This window comes from Linepithema humile, chromosome 2, assembly GCF_040581485.1.
Source record: "Linepithema humile isolate Giens D197 chromosome 2, Lhum_UNIL_v1.0, whole genome shotgun sequence".
In the NCBI taxonomy this organism is placed as follows: Eukaryota; Metazoa; Arthropoda; class Insecta; order Hymenoptera; family Formicidae; genus Linepithema; species Linepithema humile.
The window spans coordinates 2,584,722-2,603,561 of record NC_090129.1 but is presented as its reverse complement, the minus strand read 5'-3'; the positions used below and the strand labels follow the sequence as shown (position 1 = coordinate 2,603,561).

General features: G+C 41.4%; 3 protein-coding genes across 15 annotated transcripts in view; 2 read left to right on the top strand and 1 right to left on the bottom strand.

The window, feature by feature from the left end:
- The window catches only part of ssh (Protein phosphatase Slingshot), a 103,341-nt gene extending 98,066 nt beyond the window's left edge, over nt 1-5,275 (top strand). For all 4 annotated transcript variants that reach the window (XM_067350381.1, XM_012376253.2, XM_067350383.1 and 1 more), the window contains one exon: nt 290-5,275. In XM_067350381.1, coding sequence (XP_067206482.1) covers nt 290-2,475 — 2,186 coding nt within the window. In that variant the 3' untranslated portion in view covers nt 2,476-5,275. The remainder of the gene's footprint in view (nt 1-289) is intronic.
- LOC105677553 (uncharacterized WD repeat-containing protein alr2800-like) lies at nt 5,059-10,679 on the bottom strand. 5 transcript variants are annotated; one of them, XM_067350456.1, is made up of 8 exons: nt 8,626-10,679; nt 8,389-8,532; nt 7,773-8,011; nt 7,147-7,370; nt 6,640-6,829; nt 6,368-6,569; nt 5,977-6,171; nt 5,059-5,828 (listed from the first exon to the last, which is right to left on the bottom strand). In XM_067350456.1, the coding sequence occupies exons 3-8, from the start codon at nt 8,009-8,011 to the stop codon at nt 5,673-5,675; spliced, it is 1,206 nt and encodes a 401-aa protein (XP_067206557.1). In that variant the 5' UTR covers nt 8,389-8,532; nt 8,626-10,679; the 3' UTR covers nt 5,059-5,672. The 5 variants fall into 5 exon arrangements, with proteins under 5 accessions (XP_067206557.1, XP_067206558.1, XP_067206559.1 ...); XM_067350457.1 differs by having other exon boundaries at nt 8,742-10,679; XM_067350458.1 differs by having other exon boundaries at nt 9,660-10,679.
- A 148-nt stretch (nt 10,680-10,827) lies between these two features.
- Gapvd1 (GTPase activating protein and VPS9 domains 1) lies at nt 10,828-18,500 on the top strand. 6 transcript variants are annotated; one of them, XM_012376275.2, is made up of 17 exons: nt 10,828-10,966; nt 11,327-11,485; nt 11,571-11,714; nt 11,908-13,240; nt 13,318-13,499; nt 13,706-13,865; nt 14,121-14,282; nt 14,375-14,536; nt 14,641-14,899; nt 15,005-15,093; nt 15,164-15,591; nt 15,679-16,153; nt 16,232-16,458; nt 16,614-16,870; nt 16,969-17,180; nt 17,263-17,648; nt 17,974-18,500. In XM_012376275.2, the coding sequence occupies exons 3-17, from the start codon at nt 11,583-11,585 to the stop codon at nt 18,103-18,105; spliced, it is 4,596 nt and encodes a 1,531-aa protein (XP_012231698.1). In that variant the 5' UTR covers nt 10,828-10,966; nt 11,327-11,485; nt 11,571-11,582; the 3' UTR covers nt 18,106-18,500. The 6 variants fall into 6 exon arrangements, with proteins under 6 accessions (XP_012231698.1, XP_012231692.1, XP_012231697.1 ...); XM_012376269.2 differs by having other exon boundaries at nt 14,109-14,282; XM_012376271.2 differs by having other exon boundaries at nt 10,879-11,022; nt 14,109-14,282.
- Nucleotides 18,501-18,840: the final 340 nt, after the last annotated feature.

The window sequence follows — 18,840 nt, the reverse complement described above, 5'->3', positions numbered from 1 at the left end:
GTCGATTTTCTATCTTGATTTATATCTATGAAATTATATTAGTTGCACAAACTGATTTTTTAATGAATTTGGAGTTAATTTTCTCATCGAAAATTTGACTTGTTCAATTATTATTTGTAATTGTTATCAAACGTGATATTTTTATTTAATTTTAAATAAATCTTAATAATCTATCTATCAAAAAATAAAAAATTACGCCAGACAATGTGTCTGTAATTTAAATAAAATAAGTTAATTAAGAATACATAATTTAATTTGTGAAATGTTCTCATTGCTCTTCTCGTTGCAGTTCCTTTGTCGCAGTCGTTGGAAAGCATCGACAAGGCGGGAAACGCAGAAGTCACACGTGAGGATCTTCTTCGTGGTTCGAATCAAAAACCGGCAATAGAACAAGAGGCTCGCAACGTTCTAATGCCTTGCGACAACGGGCAGTCTTACAGCGTGTCGCAGAACAAAATAGTGCATCTACCTGCGCCCGCTCCCGGCACACCTAGCGTAAAGAATAGGATTAGTAAGTTGGAAACTCAGGGACAGAAGAGGAAAGGCCTGGTACTCAATCTAACGAATCAGTTCGAGGCGGCCAGCAGTAAACCGTCGTCACCAGGATCCGATTCGGATTCGAAGAGCCTGCCTCAGGGCTCGGAGGACAATGCGAAGCCGATCGAGAACGGTCATCCGCATTGCGAGCAGACGCAGGAGACGCGGGAGGCTGCGGCCTCCGTCGCGAGCGCGCCTTCCGAAAAGAAAGTGTGGGATCCCGGCGAGGAGCAGAGGGAGAGGAGAAAGGAAACGAAGCAGGAGATCACCGCCGAGATCAACGATAATAGTGATTGTCTAGTCTGGACTGCGTCCGCGGACGTAACGTGTGCCGATTCGTGTGACGACAATAAAACTGACGAAGTTGTGAGCGCGGAGAGTGAGTGTATCGCGAGTGCGATGTCGATCGCGTCGTCGACGACGTGTCCCGATATCGCGGCGAGGAAAACGAAGAAGGACGGCGATCCGTTCAGCGCCCAGCTGGATCGCGTGTTCGATCGCGAGGAGAGACGGGGCGAGCCCGTCACGAGGGAATCCCCGAGCCGACAAAGTTCCTGGAGCAGTTACGATAGCGCCGTGGTTCTCGACAACAACTCGGTGCACAGTTCGTGGGCCACCTTGCCGTCGAGGAACAGTTCCTGGGGCTCCTACGACATGCGGCCGTCCGATCTACTCGGCTCCAGCGGCCTGTTCCCGTACGACAAGGAGGAGATACCGTGGCATCCGGGCACGGTGAAGCGCACCAAGCAGAAACTGGAGGAGGGCACGAGCGCGGGCGGGGTGAAACGCGTGTGCACGCAGACCACCTCAACGGCGGATGACAAGAGCGACAGACTGGCCACCGCCGAGTCGGACGCGGTCGCGGTCGAGACGTACAATCCAGTACTGCTGCAGCACATGCCGTCGCCGACGCCGCGCAGGAGAGACTCGTCGCCCGCTCAGGAGCACAATCTCAAGGTGGAAGCGAGCAGAGACTCGCCGAGTCCGGTGGGCAGCATCGACATCTCCCTCACGCCGATGCGCCAGATCGGCAGATTATCCACGAGCGCCCCGGCGCCATCCTCACTGTCCTCCGAGTCCGATTTGCCTCTCTCGCTGCGCTCCTGCAGATCGGAGAGCGAGACGTCCAGCCCGTGCGTCGTCAACACGCCTCAATGTCCCTCCGTCAAGCATCACAAAATGGTCCTGGAAAATCTCTGCAACAAGTCCGTGTTCAGCAAGCGCTGCCTCTCCGTCGACGACTCGCCGGAAGCGGAGTGTCCGCGGAGCACGTCCGGCATAGTGAAGAACCTGAAGAAGGAGTTCGAGGCGAAGTCGACCAAGCTGGAAAAGAGTCCCGAGAACGCGTCGTGCGAGGGTGAGAACGCGTCGTCGTCGCTGCCAGCGCGACCCAAAAGGGACGTCAAGATCAGGAGTTTGCCCTCGTCGCCGGTGATCCCGCACAACGAATCCAAGATCCAGTCGTCGTCCAGCGTCGGCGAAACCAAAGACAGCAAGCAGGGGAGGAGGAGCGAGGCGGCGCCGCCGCCGCCACTGTCGTCGCAGGACAACGCGGAGGACCTCTCCGTCAGAGTGCTGGTGGGCAAGTACGAGGTCGCCAAGCCGGAGTCCCGCAAGAGCACGGACGTGCAGCTGCGCGCGCACAAGGACAAAGATTGGGACGCTATGGAGGTGCATCCGCCGGCGAAGTCGAAAATCGCACCCGAGTTCTCGAGGCGGTCGGCGCCGATCATGATCAACAGTCATCCCTCGCCGCTGTACAGCGAGACGCCGGAGGCGCCCGGCAGGCCGCCAGCGGTGCCGTCGCCCAGCGTCGTCGTGGCCAGCGTGGTGGCGAAGGCAGCTAGCAAGAAGCAGCAGCAGCACGGCAGAACCCATCCGCTCGCCAGGCTGCAAGTCAGGCCTAGGCACAGCAGTCCCGTCTACAACACCATGTAATAAAAGCGACGCTCCCTTCGTGCACGTCGGTTTCTCAGGCGCGACGCGAGCGCAGCGTACCTAATCTGGACGAGAGTGTACTCGCGTGGTCGCGCGAACGTCATCGTGACGATGAAATCGTGATCTCTTTTTATGCGATGGATGATTGCAAGTTTTTTTTTTGAGCCAGCCGCGCCTGTTGTTCCAAGAGTGGATCTTCTTATCGTCTTTCGTCTTTTTTTTTTTTTTTTTTTCTTATCATTACTGCCGCACAACAGTCGCATCAATCGCATCAAGTCGCTTGTACGATCGTTTCATTCACGATTTTGTCATCTCGGTAAGATAATCAATTATTATTTGTAAGACGATCATTTCGCGCAAGCGTTCGGATCTTTTTTTTACGATGAAACAACGACAGGCGCTTTAAGTTCCTTCTCGTCAACTTGTATAATCTTGGCTTAGTTCAATTATTTTAAGCTGGAAATGCAACAATCACGAGGCTGCGCGTCGAGAAGGAGGTCAACGTAAATTAAGGAAGAGATAAATGTTATTCCTATATTACTTCGTCGTAAGTTAGTGGGCTCGGAATCAAACGTGTGTGCGTTAAATACGAGAAATGTACGGCGCGGAATGGATTTTACGCGATAGGCGGCGTAGATAGGTTTCGGTCCGCGATGGAAAAAAGAAAACACGAGAAAGAAGAGCCGAGTGCTCAGTCAGGCTGTGAATGTAAGGTCTGAGCCTCGGGCGCACGCTGACCTTTCTTCTGCTTCGCTTTCTTAATCTCTTCTCTTTTTTTTTTTCTTTCTCTGTCTCTTTTCGTCGGATTTGAAGTTGCTTCGCGAGACGATAAATCTCCCGATCCGCCGCGAAGCGACTTTCTGTCGATTTTGTCGTAACGTGTACGGAACAAAAGTTACATACGACGAGACCTCGAGATAATGTAATGTTAAGCCACACTATTAGTAATTTATAGGTGATAATGTGATTAGAGTGATGCACAGTGTGCGAGGACACGACGTAGCGGAGTGTGTGTATTTTTTTTTTTCTGTTGAGCGACTGTTCTGGAAGCACGAGTGTGATCGGAAAAAGGCGGGGGTACCAAAATTCACGAGCTTCTGATCGTTTCACGAAACCCCGAGAAGTGATTCCTCCTTGATCTTTCTCGTTAACGGCCATATTTTGCATGACTGCGGAATTATGCGGAATCAGTCAGTCGGAGATAGATAACGTAATGGGATAGATTCTTCTCTCTTAAATTGTAAGATAATAATTTAGTATTACGTATTGTCTTATCCGGAAGTGTGTGATGTATGTTGCAACGCGACAGATTTCGATTTAATTAAGAGAAATCAAGTCTCGTTAGATTTTTATCGGGGCTTGATCCGCCGCCTCAACGTTTAGGTTTACGTAATTCGTACGCGTATTCGAATTCGGATCTCTGCTGCATGTGATCCAATAGAGAGCGAGTTATAGTCTGAAACGGGCGTTGCTCTTGCGAATTAGGTACCTCACTCGTCTCATTAATTGTTATTTAACCCGCTCTTAGTACTCCTACTATTATAGATTATCCTTATCACAGTTAATTCAAGATCGGTTGGTCGTGCGACGCTTTTCAACGGCTGACGATGCAGCGACGATAGTGCATCAGGAAGTTCCGCCATTGATTCCGATAAGTCGAAAAAAAAAAAAAAAGTACAATGAAGTGGCAACGGAAAGATACATAGAGTACGTGCGCGTACTGTACTTTTCCATCGATCGACCTGGAGCGTCTATATTTTTTTTAAGCGTAAATATTTTTTTAAACACATATCATCTCGACTCATCACGATTTAATTTTGTAAATCGCGCACGTTTCCACGCGGAAGGTTTAGTTTAGACGAAAAGAAAACAAGGGAAAACCCGATTTACCGCGCATTGACGACCAATTTTATACTCTGATGTACTCTGACAGAATGCGACCGCTAACTGAGAGGCGCTTCGCGGGCGCGTCGCGATTATCGTGTAATAAATCTATTTTATTACAAACGCGTTTCAACCAAATTAGGCTCGTTGATCGTTTAGATTTGTAGATATCGGGCGCGAGATGTGCCGGAACACGTAGTTTTTTCCGAATAGTCTGTTGGATCGCACCCTAGAGATTAACTATTATCTACTTACACGGTTAAGTACAATCGGATGCGATTTATAAGGAGGATCTGTTTTTTTTTTTTCTTTCTGCGATAGCTCACAGCCGGAGACGACGCGTCCTCTTTCGTGTTGCGAGGAGGAAAAATTTCAGAGTCTCGAGTGTCCAGCAGAATCGTGAAAGTTTAGAGTATATGCGAAATGTTTGTAATTAGTCGAATGCAAGATTTCAATGAGACTGCCATATGGAATCTACAACGGTTGCATGAATATATTATAATTATTCACAAGTATTGTGAAAAACAGGACGCGTCGTCCTTGGTGCGAGTACTAAAAAAAACGATGCGCTTTCTGCTCTCTCAGCGTGTTTTGTGCGCGAGCGATCTTTTTTCTATACCGAGTCGCTTGTCAACTGATGAATTTGCTCGTGTCAAGTAAGTTTGTATTGTCACAAATCGATGTGCTCAGTTTTAGTGATGTCCCCCTTGATCCCTATCCCCCCCGTTTCCTTCGACCGTCCCAGTCCGCCCCCCCCCCCTCATCTCTTAAGTCTTGCTTAAGTGTGTGCGTTCGTTCGATACGGGAACTTGCTGTCATATGAGAAATGATGATAAAACCGTACGTTGTTCTGTATAAAAATTTTGTACTATAGTTTGTATTAAATAAAATACATTGTTTATTGCTTGAGAACATAGCTGGTGTCGTTTCATTGAAAAACATTGAAAAGCATTATTCAGTATTTATTATCATTTTTCTCTCTTTTATTATTTTATCTCTAAAGCGCATTATGTACAGCGATATCGTATTTTGAGTTTGTTACAAAAAGAAAAAAATTAATGCGTTTGCTAGGCGAAAATAATTATTGTATATTATTCTGCAGAATATATATGAAAGCGCTATTTTATAAAAAAAAAAAATATCAAAGTTTTTATCTTATCGACTGGATATTTACAAATGTGTTAGAGCAGTCAGCTTTGCTTAGAAATATGTAAAACAATCTATTTTCAAGTTCTGAATCATTAAACTAAGTTGTGTAAATTGCAGAATAATGTATATTTTTGCGTATCAAAAATGTATGCATCACAAATCAATTAACCAGGTTGCGCGTCCACCTCAAAAATCGTCGTTCCAGCGCAAAAAGCGAGTTTCGGAAGAGTCGGCCGTTTACCCGGCTTCGATTCTAATCGATTCGGTCCGATGTCCAAGCTATATACACCGCCCTTGAAGTATCTGATCATAGCTATAGTCTAGAAAGATAAATACAGTTACATTATCAGATTATTATCTTGGAATAAGAACAATCGATAAAAATAATTATCTTATGGATAATTCATTCAGTTGTAACATTTAGAACATGTTTTGTATCATCTCACTATTTGATCTCAATAGACTTACAGCATGAGATCGCAGATCGACAACCCTGAAGAGATCGGTGTCGCTACCACCGCATGCGACGTACATGCTTGTCACATATTTTCCGGCGTATAATAAAGAAGAATAACTATCGGGTTCCAAGCTGACGATGAGCTTGCCGCTACCGTAGTCCCACAATTGCAACGGATCCTCCCTTTGCCAGGAGCAAGTAAGGATCTGTCGAGAGGAGTTTAGAGTCATGTAAATTTTACACACTTGTCAAGCTGATGTATAAAATAATTGTGAGCATATACAATTATTAGCGAATGATTCTAATTAACTGTACGATGTTATATCGGTATTTTACGCAAGTTGGATTTTCTAATAATGCGATATAAAATAATGATATGAAAATTAATAAATTCGAATGCACCTCTTTCCCATTTGTACTAATATCTAGGCCATCTCCGCACATGTGTACACCTGATATGAAACGAAGAGAATGAGCTTGTCTGGTGTCCCAAAATTGAACGGTATCGTCCCAGCCGGCGCTTATTAGCTCGTATGCGGATTTGGGGTGGAAACAAGCGCTGAAAACTCTGGACTTATGGCCATCCATGACATCCATCGAGTGACTGAAGATTAATGCCATTATACATAGGACATTTTACAGATTACAGAGAATATTCCTGTTAAGATAATTACCTTCCACAAAATATCCTTTCCAAGGTCTTCGTTTCTTCGTCGTATAAACATAAAACCATATCGTCTCCGACAGTTACAAACTTCGGTAATTGAGGATGATAAGCCAGACCGAGTGTTTGCCGCTTTTCTCGTATCGTGTAAAGACATTGCGCGGTTGGATAATGCCAGCATTTAACACAGCCATTGGCGTCTAAGTAAATAACGTTTAACAAACAATTTTATAATCTTAATGAATACAAAACTTTAGATCACTGGAAATTTTCAACTTTTAACAAGTCTTGCTTATGCATTATTCTATCTAGAAAATTTGTACTGTTTTAAAAATTGTATATATTTTATTTATCATATTGAATAATTAATATGAAATAAATATATACATTTTTTTACAATCGTATAAATCGTATTGATTATTGGTTTCTCAATAAAATATTTTTGAAGTGAATATAAATCATCCTCGAAATAAGCGATTTAATAAATTGAAACAAGAGGTAAAAAAAGTATACTAACAGGTCGCTGTTACTGTATGTGTGATCGGATGTGATGTATTCACCGGCCGATGCTTGACAGCAGTTACTGGAGCTGGATTATACATCATCTCCGCATCGCATAGGATTAACGTGTTCTCTCCTGTGCTAACTTTGTAGAACTTTAAGGTCCCGTCCGATAGCCCTGCCGTCAGAAAGTCGTAAGTTTCCGTATAGCAAATACAGAGCACATCTTGATAAACTTCCCTGTTTATTTTGCAACTTAGTTCAAAAAAGTACAACTAACTTCTTAAATTATTAAAAAGTGTAATTCATTAAATTCATTAAAAAGTTTAAATAAGAAAGATGTATCTCTCTTGTTTAGCTACAAAATATCTAAACTTTTTTATCACATTGTATTTTTGCAAAAATTTCGACTTTTGTGTTGAGAATTTTTTAAGAAAATATTTTATTGCAGTATTATTTTTTAATGAATAGATTAAAAACATTGACGATATAAACTGCAAAAGAGAAGTAGCAGAAAAATCTTTGCAAATTATTAGTGTATATGAATAGCAAAAAATTTTTTTCTATTTAGAGAGTTTAGATATTTTAAGAATTAATGATATGATATTAATAACTAAATGTTTTTCAATAGATAGCACATACAATTCATTAATAATGCTGATATTGCCAACTAATTGGTAACGGCGCTCTACATCAGAACCTACACTGGGGACGGCAGCGGAAGCTCGCATTGACGCTGATGAAGGCAAATATCCCGTAGCGCTGGATATCACTGAAGGTGTAACTGTCACATCGATATCAGTTATTTCACTGACACTGCTTACAGTAGGTGAATCAATGGTCATTTGCGAAAGCTGCTGATCATTTTCTTTCTTATCCATCTAGTAACAAAGAAGCAAAGTTGTCGATTATATTTTTATAAAAATTAAGAAATTACAAAATACGAAATTTCTATCAAATGAAAATTCAAATTAACAAATTTAATTAACCTCATCGGACATTTTATATGGCCTCTACTTGATGTGAATAGAGGTACATAAATTTATATGAACAAAATTTTAGAATGTCTATACATTTACAATACTTTTGTTACTTGAAAATTTATTAATTATTGCTTATAATTTTCAGCACACTAAAATTTGAGTTAATATTTTACATGTGTCAAAAATTCAAAATGACAATCGCATTGTAATATTGTGTAATATATCTCTGAGGTATCTGCTAAATTAAATTAATTAATTTTAAAATACTATCTTACTTTTTTGGAAGATTTGGCTGACTTTTATCATAAATTTGTGGAAGAGATCCATAGATATCATTAAAATGTTTCAATTCTATGATTCTTATCTCTTGTATGATAACTGTCATAGTCATCCTTACTAATTCTTCTTTTATAGTTGTACTGCAAAAATATAAATATATAATTAAAAAAATGATAAGCACAACAATGACATGAGAAATTATAACAAAAATATCATGTTATAAATTATCTTACGCTATTAATTCGTAGGCAGATAACAATGAAAAATAACCAATATTCTAACAATTTTTGCAGGACCTCAGTAGGGATGTTATTTGCTACTTTCACAATTCTATATGCATGATCCTTACTTGGATTTTTTATCAGATTATCACAGCATATTTTTAACTTCAGAAAATTTTCTATATAAGCCTTCTCCATTATGATACAAATACCCGACAAAAACAGTTACGTCACATCCATGTCGAATCCAATAATTTATGTGGACTACGTAGATGTAGATTTATCCACGAATTATTCATGGATTTATGGATGCAATTTTCTTTTTGCAACGTTTCTTTTCATCACTACATCAAAGTACTTTATTCTCGAAATGTAATTTTCATGTAGAAATTTCTACTAAAGATAATAATTGATCCATTGAGGTATATCATTGTGTTTATCGCAATGTGATTTTTAATGTGTGGATAATCAAATCATTTATAAATATTTTGATTTATGTACACATTGCAGGTGAGGTAAACTTGTATTGAACAAGAAAATATTATTCTATACCCAGTGAAAAATATAGGTCGAAAAAAACGTCTAATAGACATCTTATAGACGGCGTCTGCTTATAAACGTTTATTAGATCAATAATAAAACTGAAAGATATTCGAGACTCTTTCCTTATTTCGACTCGGCAATTCAGTTCTTGTTTCGACACGATGTATTTTAACTAATAAAATACTTAAAAGGAATATTCCAACTGTTCAATGATTATTCAAACGACTGCGACGGTTACGTCCTATACGCGACCCTTGTTATTTTGTTTAATTTATTAACGATGATACTTCGACGAAAACAGAAAAACGACAGGATGGTTCTTAAATGATTCGACACTGAATTTACTTTAACTATTAACAATATAATTTCAATTTATAAGTACAGAGTTGAGATTTCGGCTAAGTCCAAAAGTGCTAATATACCGGACCGACTGTCTCTCTATATTTTATCGATTTGTGCGACTGTTCTATGTAGTTCGGCGATAGAGAGTGATTTTTACTTACTCTTCCAATAAGGAAAGCTAGACCGAACTTTCTCGAATTTTCGGGGAAGCTCGATCCTTCCTCGATTATTGCGCAGGATCGCGCTCGCGCAGTAATCGCCTATCGCTCCTGATCGTTGTCGGCCAAATTTGGCAGCCACGAGCTGGCACCGCCTATCGGTAGATCTCGGCGCAATCTTACAAAACGTTTATTATTCACTCAAATATCCATGTGGATTCCACAATACTGATCCACATGGCAATAACGTGGATTTCACGTACTGTTTTTGTCGGGTGTTAAAATGCAATGTTGTCACTTTCTTTTAATCACTTTCGTTACACTATTGTGAATTTATAATATACAACATAATATCACATTTTTTAATCAATATTTCCAACCAATAATCACTGCAAAAATTTCTCATACAATAAGTTTTTATCGTATTCACAATTCAATTAAAATTATTTCTATAAAAATTGATTTGTTATAAAGTTCACGAAAAAGTGGTGCAGTCAAATTGAGAGGTTACATATCACGTTTATGAAACGGCCAGAAACGCTCTATTTTAGCCGGAATTGAAAAATTGTTAACAGGAGCACATGATGCTGCAGGAGCCACTCGGAACAGTGCCATCTATTGGTTAGCTGAAGCAACATTACGAATACATTGATGATAAGTGTATCGACTGTTATGAGTGAGCTTCTATATCATCATGTGCTCCTGTCAACATTTTTTAAAAATCCCCGCTAAAATGGTTTCTGGCCGTTTCAGCGGGTAATCTTAATTTTTCTACATGCTTATGTTCGCTTCTGGGCTACTTTTGACATATTCGTAAAATACTTAAATAATTAAAACGTCTTTTTTTAAATTTTTCGAAAGTTTTTGTTGCAAAATTCAAAACGTCAATCGTTAAAGAAATTAAAAAACGTCTTTTGTAGGACGTTTTTAGAGGACGTCCTTATATTATATAATATTATACATATAATGTATGTATGTTATATTTTATATATATATAATCTTTGCATATAATATATATATGTAAGTATTATGCTCTTTCCGAAGCTAGTCGAAGCGTATTGTACGTGGCTTGTGCATGTGTGCGATGTTCCCTCCCTCATGCTGCTGGCTGCTGCGTCTAAAATCTGGCGTCACTGCAGTGCATACATTCTCCCACTTTCTCCGTCCGTGCTTGAATGCACAACACCTGCGGCCATTTGTAGAAAAAAATCTAACCTGAAAACGGAAAATGATCGTGTGTCATTAGGGGGTGTTGTTCTGGTCTGGCGAATGATAACAACAAACCGTGCGATCATTGTCATTGACAACGCGTAAGTGTTGAACATCGGTCTGGATTTGTGACTTCCTGTTCGGCAAACGCGTAAATGTACGTGACGAAGGAGCGATAAAAGCGAGATGCGTTGAAAGATTATTCCTGTTTGACACGCGAATTTGAGCGCAACAATAACAACTCGAATCCGTATTTCCGCGATGACGGTACGCATACGAGCGTATTTGCGTCGTACTCGACGTGTAACAATTTGCACGGGACGGTAATCGCATTGTATCAGCCTTGAAAATCCGTTTGCATGATATCAGCGGAAAACTATGCTCGCATATTTGCTAATGCATTATGCAATATTCAAAACTGACTGTTCTGCCCAAATTGAAATCTCTGTTTGCTCTGTTAGGTGAAGCGATATACTCTTCGCGCGCAGTTTTCGTGAATTCGGGAAGCAAAACATATGCCTGAAAGTTTTGTTGAGGTTCACTGTGAAGTGTCCTGCGTATACATTTTTGCCACATTATTATTAATGCTCAGGATAACTGACTAACAGGATTGTACGCAAGTAACTATTGCTGCTGACAACACTTTTTCGCATAATTTTATTGCACATTATTTATCTTTGGTAATTGGTGTCTTTAATGTCGTAGGTACATCCAATAATGTCATCCATAAACAGTATTGATTCCCACGGGACGCTACAGTGGGACATGATGGAATTAGCCCGTCATTTGCGGCAAGAGAGACTGTTTGTTAATTCAGAACAGCAGAATTTACAAACACTTAACAAGCGAGTGAGTAATGTCTGTATTTTTCTTTACGTTAGCATTGTTATTAGGTATAATATTTGAAAAATTGCATAAATCTTTGATATTTTAAGATATTTACCTTATCTATCTACGATATCTTGTTAGATCTGTCAATGCAAATTTATGTCGCAGCATGATATGTTAACAACGTATTTTAACAAGTTTCTATTTATTCTAGGTCTTGCATATATCGTCGGAATTAGCGCAGCAAGCATGGGTAACTGCTCAACAGAGAGTGAATCTGAATCGTTTGATAGTAGCAAGGCCAGATTGCACTCCAGCCTCGTGTTGCCTAAAAGCGAACGCGTTGGAAAATTCGCATTTCATCGATGCACATAAGTACCTGCGGTATCAAGCATGCTTGTCTTATGGAGAATTTTTGGGCGCATTGCGAAAATCACCCAAGCTGCTCGCTTCGTGTCTGGTCGAAGGAGACAAAGTCATTCCGGACTCAATGCAGATGATTGTACAGTGCTTAGCTGCTGGCTTATACGGCAGCTGTATATTACCGGAAGATAAAAGCTTGGTGCTCCAATTGCTTAGGCATCTTATGCTGCTGCAGATAATTCCGTCTGACAACCCACGAAGATTGCTCAGCCATGGCACGTTCTCCAGATTCTACTCGATCTTTCACGAGAGTCTGTTTTCCGCAAAGCTCTTCCTGACTGCGGCTCTGCATAACCCTATCGTGCAATTGCTCATGGAGGATGAAATGTACCTGGACATCGATCCGGACAAAATGCCTATCAGATATCCAGCTGCGGAAAGATTGAAGAAATTCGGGAAAGAAGGCACGCCTGAGTATCAAGCGAAGTTACAGCGTTACAGATTATGGACGATCAATTCTCTGCATCGCATCACGCAGAGATTCATCGTCAACATTCGCGAAACGATGCACTGCTTTCCCACGAGCGTTTCCTGGCTAGTAAGACAAATCGCAGGACTTTTCACCAAGAACGGCAATGTCGATCCGAAAGAAGTGCACGCCATGTGCACCGATCTTGTATTCACATACTTCATCTGTCCTGCTATAGTCAATCCGGAGCCGTACGGTATCACCGACGCGCCGATAGGCCAGGTCGCGCGATTTAATCTCATGCAGGTCGGACAAATTTTGCAGATGCTCTCGCTGCAGAAGTATCAAAGTGTTGATAATAAAGTTATCGATCTGTACAAGAAATTCGAGAAGGATTCGGTGTCTTCCATAATAGATTCGATGTTGGACGGCGCAACGGAGGAATTGGAAGAGGAGCCAACAATCATTGACAATAATAAACTTCAAGGCCTGTCACGATCCGCAGCACTCTTTACAGAAGGTGAACTGGATACCTTAATTATGTTTTTGAATACTGTCATCGGTGACAGCAACGGAGAAGCAATATCGCATAATACATTCGATAGGAAGCAATTAGCGGAGATGCTGTCGCAATTGCCCTCAGGTTCACTGCATAATAATAAGTCGAACAACGAGTATTTGGAAACACCTACTAAACGAGGTGTTGTTGGGAAAGGTATGTTATGTGAATGACATAACAATATATCCTAGTTATTGCATCACACTGTGTTAACAAAGTAAATTATTTCTTAGGGAAAGGACGTATAAGGATGACCGCATCATTCTCACCAAACGCGACAAATGAAGGTGGAGAGGAAATTAATAGCACTGCTGCTCCTGAAGAGGAAACTTTGGATAAGAATTCTCAAGATGTGTTAGTGATACCTTTCGGCCCAACAATCGGAGAGTCTGTAGGACTGTTGAGTGAACAGAAAGTATGTACATATTAATATAATAATCTCCCGCAGGTTGTGTTTGTTGCTTATTATATATTTAAGATAAAACTATGTTGATAACATTCTCATTTAATCACTTTACAAAATCTATATAAATGTTAATGCAGTAATATAACATTGTCTATTCGTTTTTATAGCAGCAATTGAAAAGTATCGTTAAATTAAATTTCCCTCATTATTTCAAGGTTTTATGTATGGAGCTCCAGAGTCGCATGGAAAATGGACCAGTTACTTTGAATCTCCCGGACGATGCGTCTGTCGAACACACTCGACAGGAGAATGGCAACGTTGAACGCATTGAAACGCAAGAAAAACGAACGCGTTTCTCATTGTCACATGATGAAGGTATATCAATTATTGATAACGAATATCATACTGATTGCTTTGTAGTATTTATACTTTTTAGAAGCGTACAACTAACATTTGCACATTTCATTGAATTTGTATTCATTGTAACTCATTACAGAATTTTTTAAACTTATAATTAGCTTCCTCTCGCTGCAATATTTTTCACGATCATAAAAAATAATTTTTTTATTTGAGACCATTGTTTAACCATCATAACGCATCTACATTAAAAATAATTAGTACTGTTCGAAGGGTCAATTGGCAATACGTCCGATAATTTGGAAGCTGTGTCAGAAGCTGCTTCCAATCACAGCGTCGCTTCGTCCCTGGAATTAGAGACAGAAGATCAAAATGATAATCTGTCAGACATGGTGTCTGCTAATGTGTCGGGACGAGGAACTCCTAATATATCAGGTATATTGATCCTGCTGTATTTTTTCAACATTTTATATTGAATGACCATTTTCATATTTCTACGAGTCGCATAATTTTGCATGTAACGCCAGGACGAGATACACCGTCGTCCCAAATCACTGAAGGAGACGATGGACGCGTTGCGGGTGAAGTAAGGCAGTTGGACTTGCCGCCGCCTAATATTCCGACTAAGCAGAGTAGGTCTGAAATTGACGACAAGTTTTGTAAATTTGAGATCAAAAAGCTCATTGAAGGTTAGTGCAAACCAGGATGAAAAATTTTATTAAGTGATTCGTACCATTTATTTTTGTTGCTCATGGATTTGTTCATAATCTACGTATGTATCTGTACTTTTTAGGGGACGAGACTGTTTCTATGGTATCCGATACTTGGTCTACAGATGTACTGGCCTCAGATAGCGAAATAGTTGAACAACAAGATCGAATACTGCTCCCTGTTCCGCCCGAGCAAGTCGCGCCTGTTCTGCCGGTCGAGCCTACGCCGAATATGTTAGACATTAGTGAAACCGCCTCTGAAGCCTGGAGCACGGATGTGCTGGCTAGTGATTCGGAAAGATTGACCGAAGTCGATACGGATGACACTGCTAGTGTTGCTAGGTACATTTCTACACGTCGTTACTACATAACCTTCAAGATATCTCTTTTTAATCGTCGAAATAAGATAGTGTCACAACTTATCCACTTGTGATATTCATTGCGTAGATCTGACGATACTGCTAGGTCCGAGATTGAGATAGAGAGTCGCGCTGATTCCGAGGGTAACGAGGAAACGCTTCAGTCCGCCACTCCATGTAAGTGCAGCAATTGCGTTACCGAGCGACGCTTAATCGTGACGTTTAATCGTGTACTTAACGATTCCAGGTACAGACGGCTCGGGCATCAATTTTTCGTCCGTTTCTGGGATTCGAGATGATGCTGGAAGCGGAGGGGGAAGCGTGGGATCGTCGGTAGCGGTTCATTTATCACCGACTACGTCACCGTTACCGTCGTCATCCAACGTAACGGGTCGCGGGGGAACCAAGTCCGATTACCGACGCAGCACAATGGAATACGTAGATAAAAATGCGAACAATATAAACAATACAGATTACAGCAAGCCGTTACGCGAGGACAGACTGGTCCACTTGATAGATAAGCTTCAAATTGACAACGATAAGCAAGCCGAGCGTCAGGCAACTGCGCACAATCACATCGCTGCGGCTGCGGTCGCACCGGCGTTGCTGCTGGCTAATCATATTTCCGCGCCTGTTCTGCCGGAGAAGTCGCAAAACGGTAACGTGAAGGCAGAGGTTTGTATTTTTCTCTTAATTCATTCGTTCAACGACTTTTTGCCGTACAAAGTGTCTTACGAATCGGACGCGAATGCCGTGATTCAGGAATTGGACGGCTGCATGGCGTCGGTTGGGGATACTGTTGGCCGACTTAGCACGGCTAGCTTAACATCCAGCAGCAGTTCCGGATCGGAGCCGCGAATGAAGGGCAACAATTCGACGTCGGATTTGCCGTTGCCAACGCCGACGGTTAACGGCAACTGCGATACAACAGATGGGTCGACCACCAACTTTTCCAAGCCGAACGCATCCACGGGTGCCATTCCGAAAAGCATAAGTTTCGACATGACGGCCGAGCGCGGCGATAAGGAATTGTTGGACGACGATCAGAAGAACAAACGCAGTTTCTTTGGCAAGCTGAAGCTGTCGCTGAGAAATCGCAGAGGCAAAACGTTTCGTGGAACGGACGAGAGGTGCTACGATCGAGAAGCCGGTGGCGACGGCGTCGATATATGCAGCAGGCACAGATTGCGCAGGATCATGTCGGAAGATGTAACAGCATCTAGTAACATTGCAGGCGGTAGGATATTAATGGATGATTTGTACACAGCGCATTGCACTGGACAATAATCTAATAAATCTGTGGATTTAATTTCAGACACCACCGATGACATATTAGCAAAGTACAGGAGGAAACCAAGTGCGGCCAGTGACACAGCCTCGGTCGAAAGCAACCAGTCTCGCACAAAAGAGGTGGAAGACGAAAGGCTGTCGATCGATCCGAATAATGTAGAGCTGTCCTACGCTTTCGCGGACGCTAAGAGAAAATTACGTATGGTACTTAGCACTGCTGACCTCCAACACATTCCATGGAATACTTCTGAGGTACTCATATTATTAATTAATGATAATTTTCATTTTTAGATTGCCAAATTTATGATCCACAAGATGAAGTATTTGGCTTTCAGGATCACTCAATGCTAAAACATTTGTATCCGTTTTTCATTCTGTGTACAAAACTCAATATAAATGTATTTCAGAGACACTGTTGGTCGCAGAAGGAGAACGAACTGGTCGCGTTTTTGCAGCTGCAGTTGGCGGAGGCTATAAACTTGCAGGATAGATCGTTAATAGCTCATCTTCATGAAACTTTACGTTGCGTGCGCCTATTTAATGACGACGGCTGTAGAAAGCTCTTCAAGTCTCTGCGGGAAGATTATCAAAAGCGATCACCTTATATCGCGTATTTAATCAGATGTCGCCAAGGATTGCTGTCAACATTGGCTCACTTAGATAGGTACACTATTTTTATACAGATATATCACTTTCCGATAAGTGTATAGCTAAAACAAAGTGCAGCCATTAAACAATGATATCTCCTCTGTTATTTCTTAGGTTGTGCGAGCGAGTCAAGTGCGACCGGGATGCCATCAATAACCATCTCGTGTCCGTTTGCGTGCGAGTATTCTTGGAAAAGAGGGAGGCTTTTCTCTTGCGCTTCTGCGACGAATTTAAGAAACTCACGCTGACCGACGAGAAGCAAGATCTTGTCGATAATTTTCTGGGAAAAATCCACGCCGAGATGGACAACGATCCAATCTGGCAATGTACACGAAATATAATTAGCGCTATTTCATCGATCGATCCGCTTGCGAAACAATTTAAGTACATTTTTGAATTCTTCTTCAGCGGCGAGCGCTAATCAGTTGGACCTGGCGAGAGTCGTGGTGGAAAGGACCGTGATGGCACGGGTGTACCATAATGCGCTCTACCCGAACGGAGATGGGGATGTGTACAGGGACCAGCTTCTTCACGATCACATCAAAAAGTTGGCGAAGGTCATAACTCCGAATCACAAGGACCTACGCATTCCGAAGGTTTATCATTACGAATGCCCCTGGCCATGGGCGCAGGCTGAATTGGCTGTGATATCGGCGTATAAAACTCCTAGGGACAAACTGCAGTGTGTGTTTCGTTGCGCGACCACCATCATGAATCTCCTCTCCATGGCGTCGGAAAGGGGAATTCCCGCCGCCGACGACCTGATTCCTGTGCTAGTCTACGTCATAATCAAGGTGTGTATGCATATGCCGTTTCATAAAGACTACCGACGCCTTTCGACCGCTTCCTGTTTCCGTTGATCTTCCCGGGGTCTTCTCTTATCGTCCCTTTGTATGTCGTCGCTTCATGTTTTTTCCGGGACGGCCTTTTTTTCGTCTCTCGTGTAGCGTCCAATTGATGAATATCTCGGTCCCGCATGTGTCCCATATGTCCAAACCACACTAGTTGTCTAGGTATCGAATTGAAAAAGTGATATTTATCATCGAGAGAGGATTATCAATTTCCGCTGAATCGATCGCATTAACTCGTGCTAGGTATTGAAGTAATCACAAATTTCAGACCAATCCGCCGTCATTGCTATCGACTGTCCAATACGTAGACAGCTTCTATGGGAATCGACTGGAGGGCGAGGAACAGTACTGGTGGACGCAGTTCTGCTCTGCGATCGAGTTCATCAAAACAATGGATTAACAGTTTCTCAGGAGTGTCGCGATAAATAAGATTAGATTCAATGCTGATAATGTAGAAATGTTGTATCATAATCATAAAATTTGACGATTTCATAAAAGGAAAAAAAAAAAAGAAGACCAATATCTTGTGTAAAGCTAGCTGAATAGGTTTATGCTTCCGGTAATCTTGATTAACATAGCAGTCTAACTAATTAGTTCTTTCGCACGTTATTACGTAACATTAGCAAAGACTGAATATCAGATTGTACGTAAAGTATGGCTTTATCTTTATTTGTAACTCTATTGTACAATTTCACAGGACATCGAAAAAGAAGAAAGCGTTTAGATATATTATTCTTTAATTTATGTGTAAACAATACAGAACTTATAGAATTGATAACCATTTAGCAGGATAAACCGTGTTGGACTACTCTTTCTATGTTTGCGCCATCCCCCAATTTCCCCTCTCACCCATTCGAGAATCGAAAATCGAAGACCCGTGAAGATATATTTTTTTTTCTAGCACTCACAGTTTTACTCGAGATATCAAGAATGTTGATAATCAAGGAAATTTATGCGAGTTAATATAAAAGGCATAGAGTAGACTCGCTTTCCCACATTTGGGTGCACGACACCATGTTAATACAATTTTATTACTTATATTATTACCAAGTTACTTTTATTAAATTAACAATAGTTAATATATACTTCAACGTCAATGAAGAGAAGCTTAACGAAAGTATAAAACGCGCTTAAC

Bases quoted from the DNA above. Each gene is read 5' to 3' on its own strand.
- Gapvd1 (XM_012376269.2), top strand. From the start codon at position 11,583: ATGTCATCCATAAACAGTATTGATTCCCACGGGACGCTACAGTGGGAC. The intron at 13,866-14,108 runs GTATATCAATTA...AAAAATAATTAG, and splicing joins CTCATTGTCACATGATGAAG to TACTGTTCGAAGGGTCAATT. The intron at 14,283-14,374 runs GTATATTGATCC...ATGTAACGCCAG, and splicing joins AGGAACTCCTAATATATCAG to GACGAGATACACCGTCGTCC.
- LOC105677553 (XM_067350455.1), bottom strand. The intron at 7,371-7,772 runs GTATGTGCTATC...CAAAATAAACAG, and splicing joins ATCAGCATTATTAATGAATT to GGAAGTTTATCAAGATGTGC. The intron at 6,172-6,367 runs GTGCATTCGAAT...TCCTCTCGACAG, and splicing joins TTAGTACAAATGGGAAAGAG to ATCCTTACTTGCTCCTGGCA.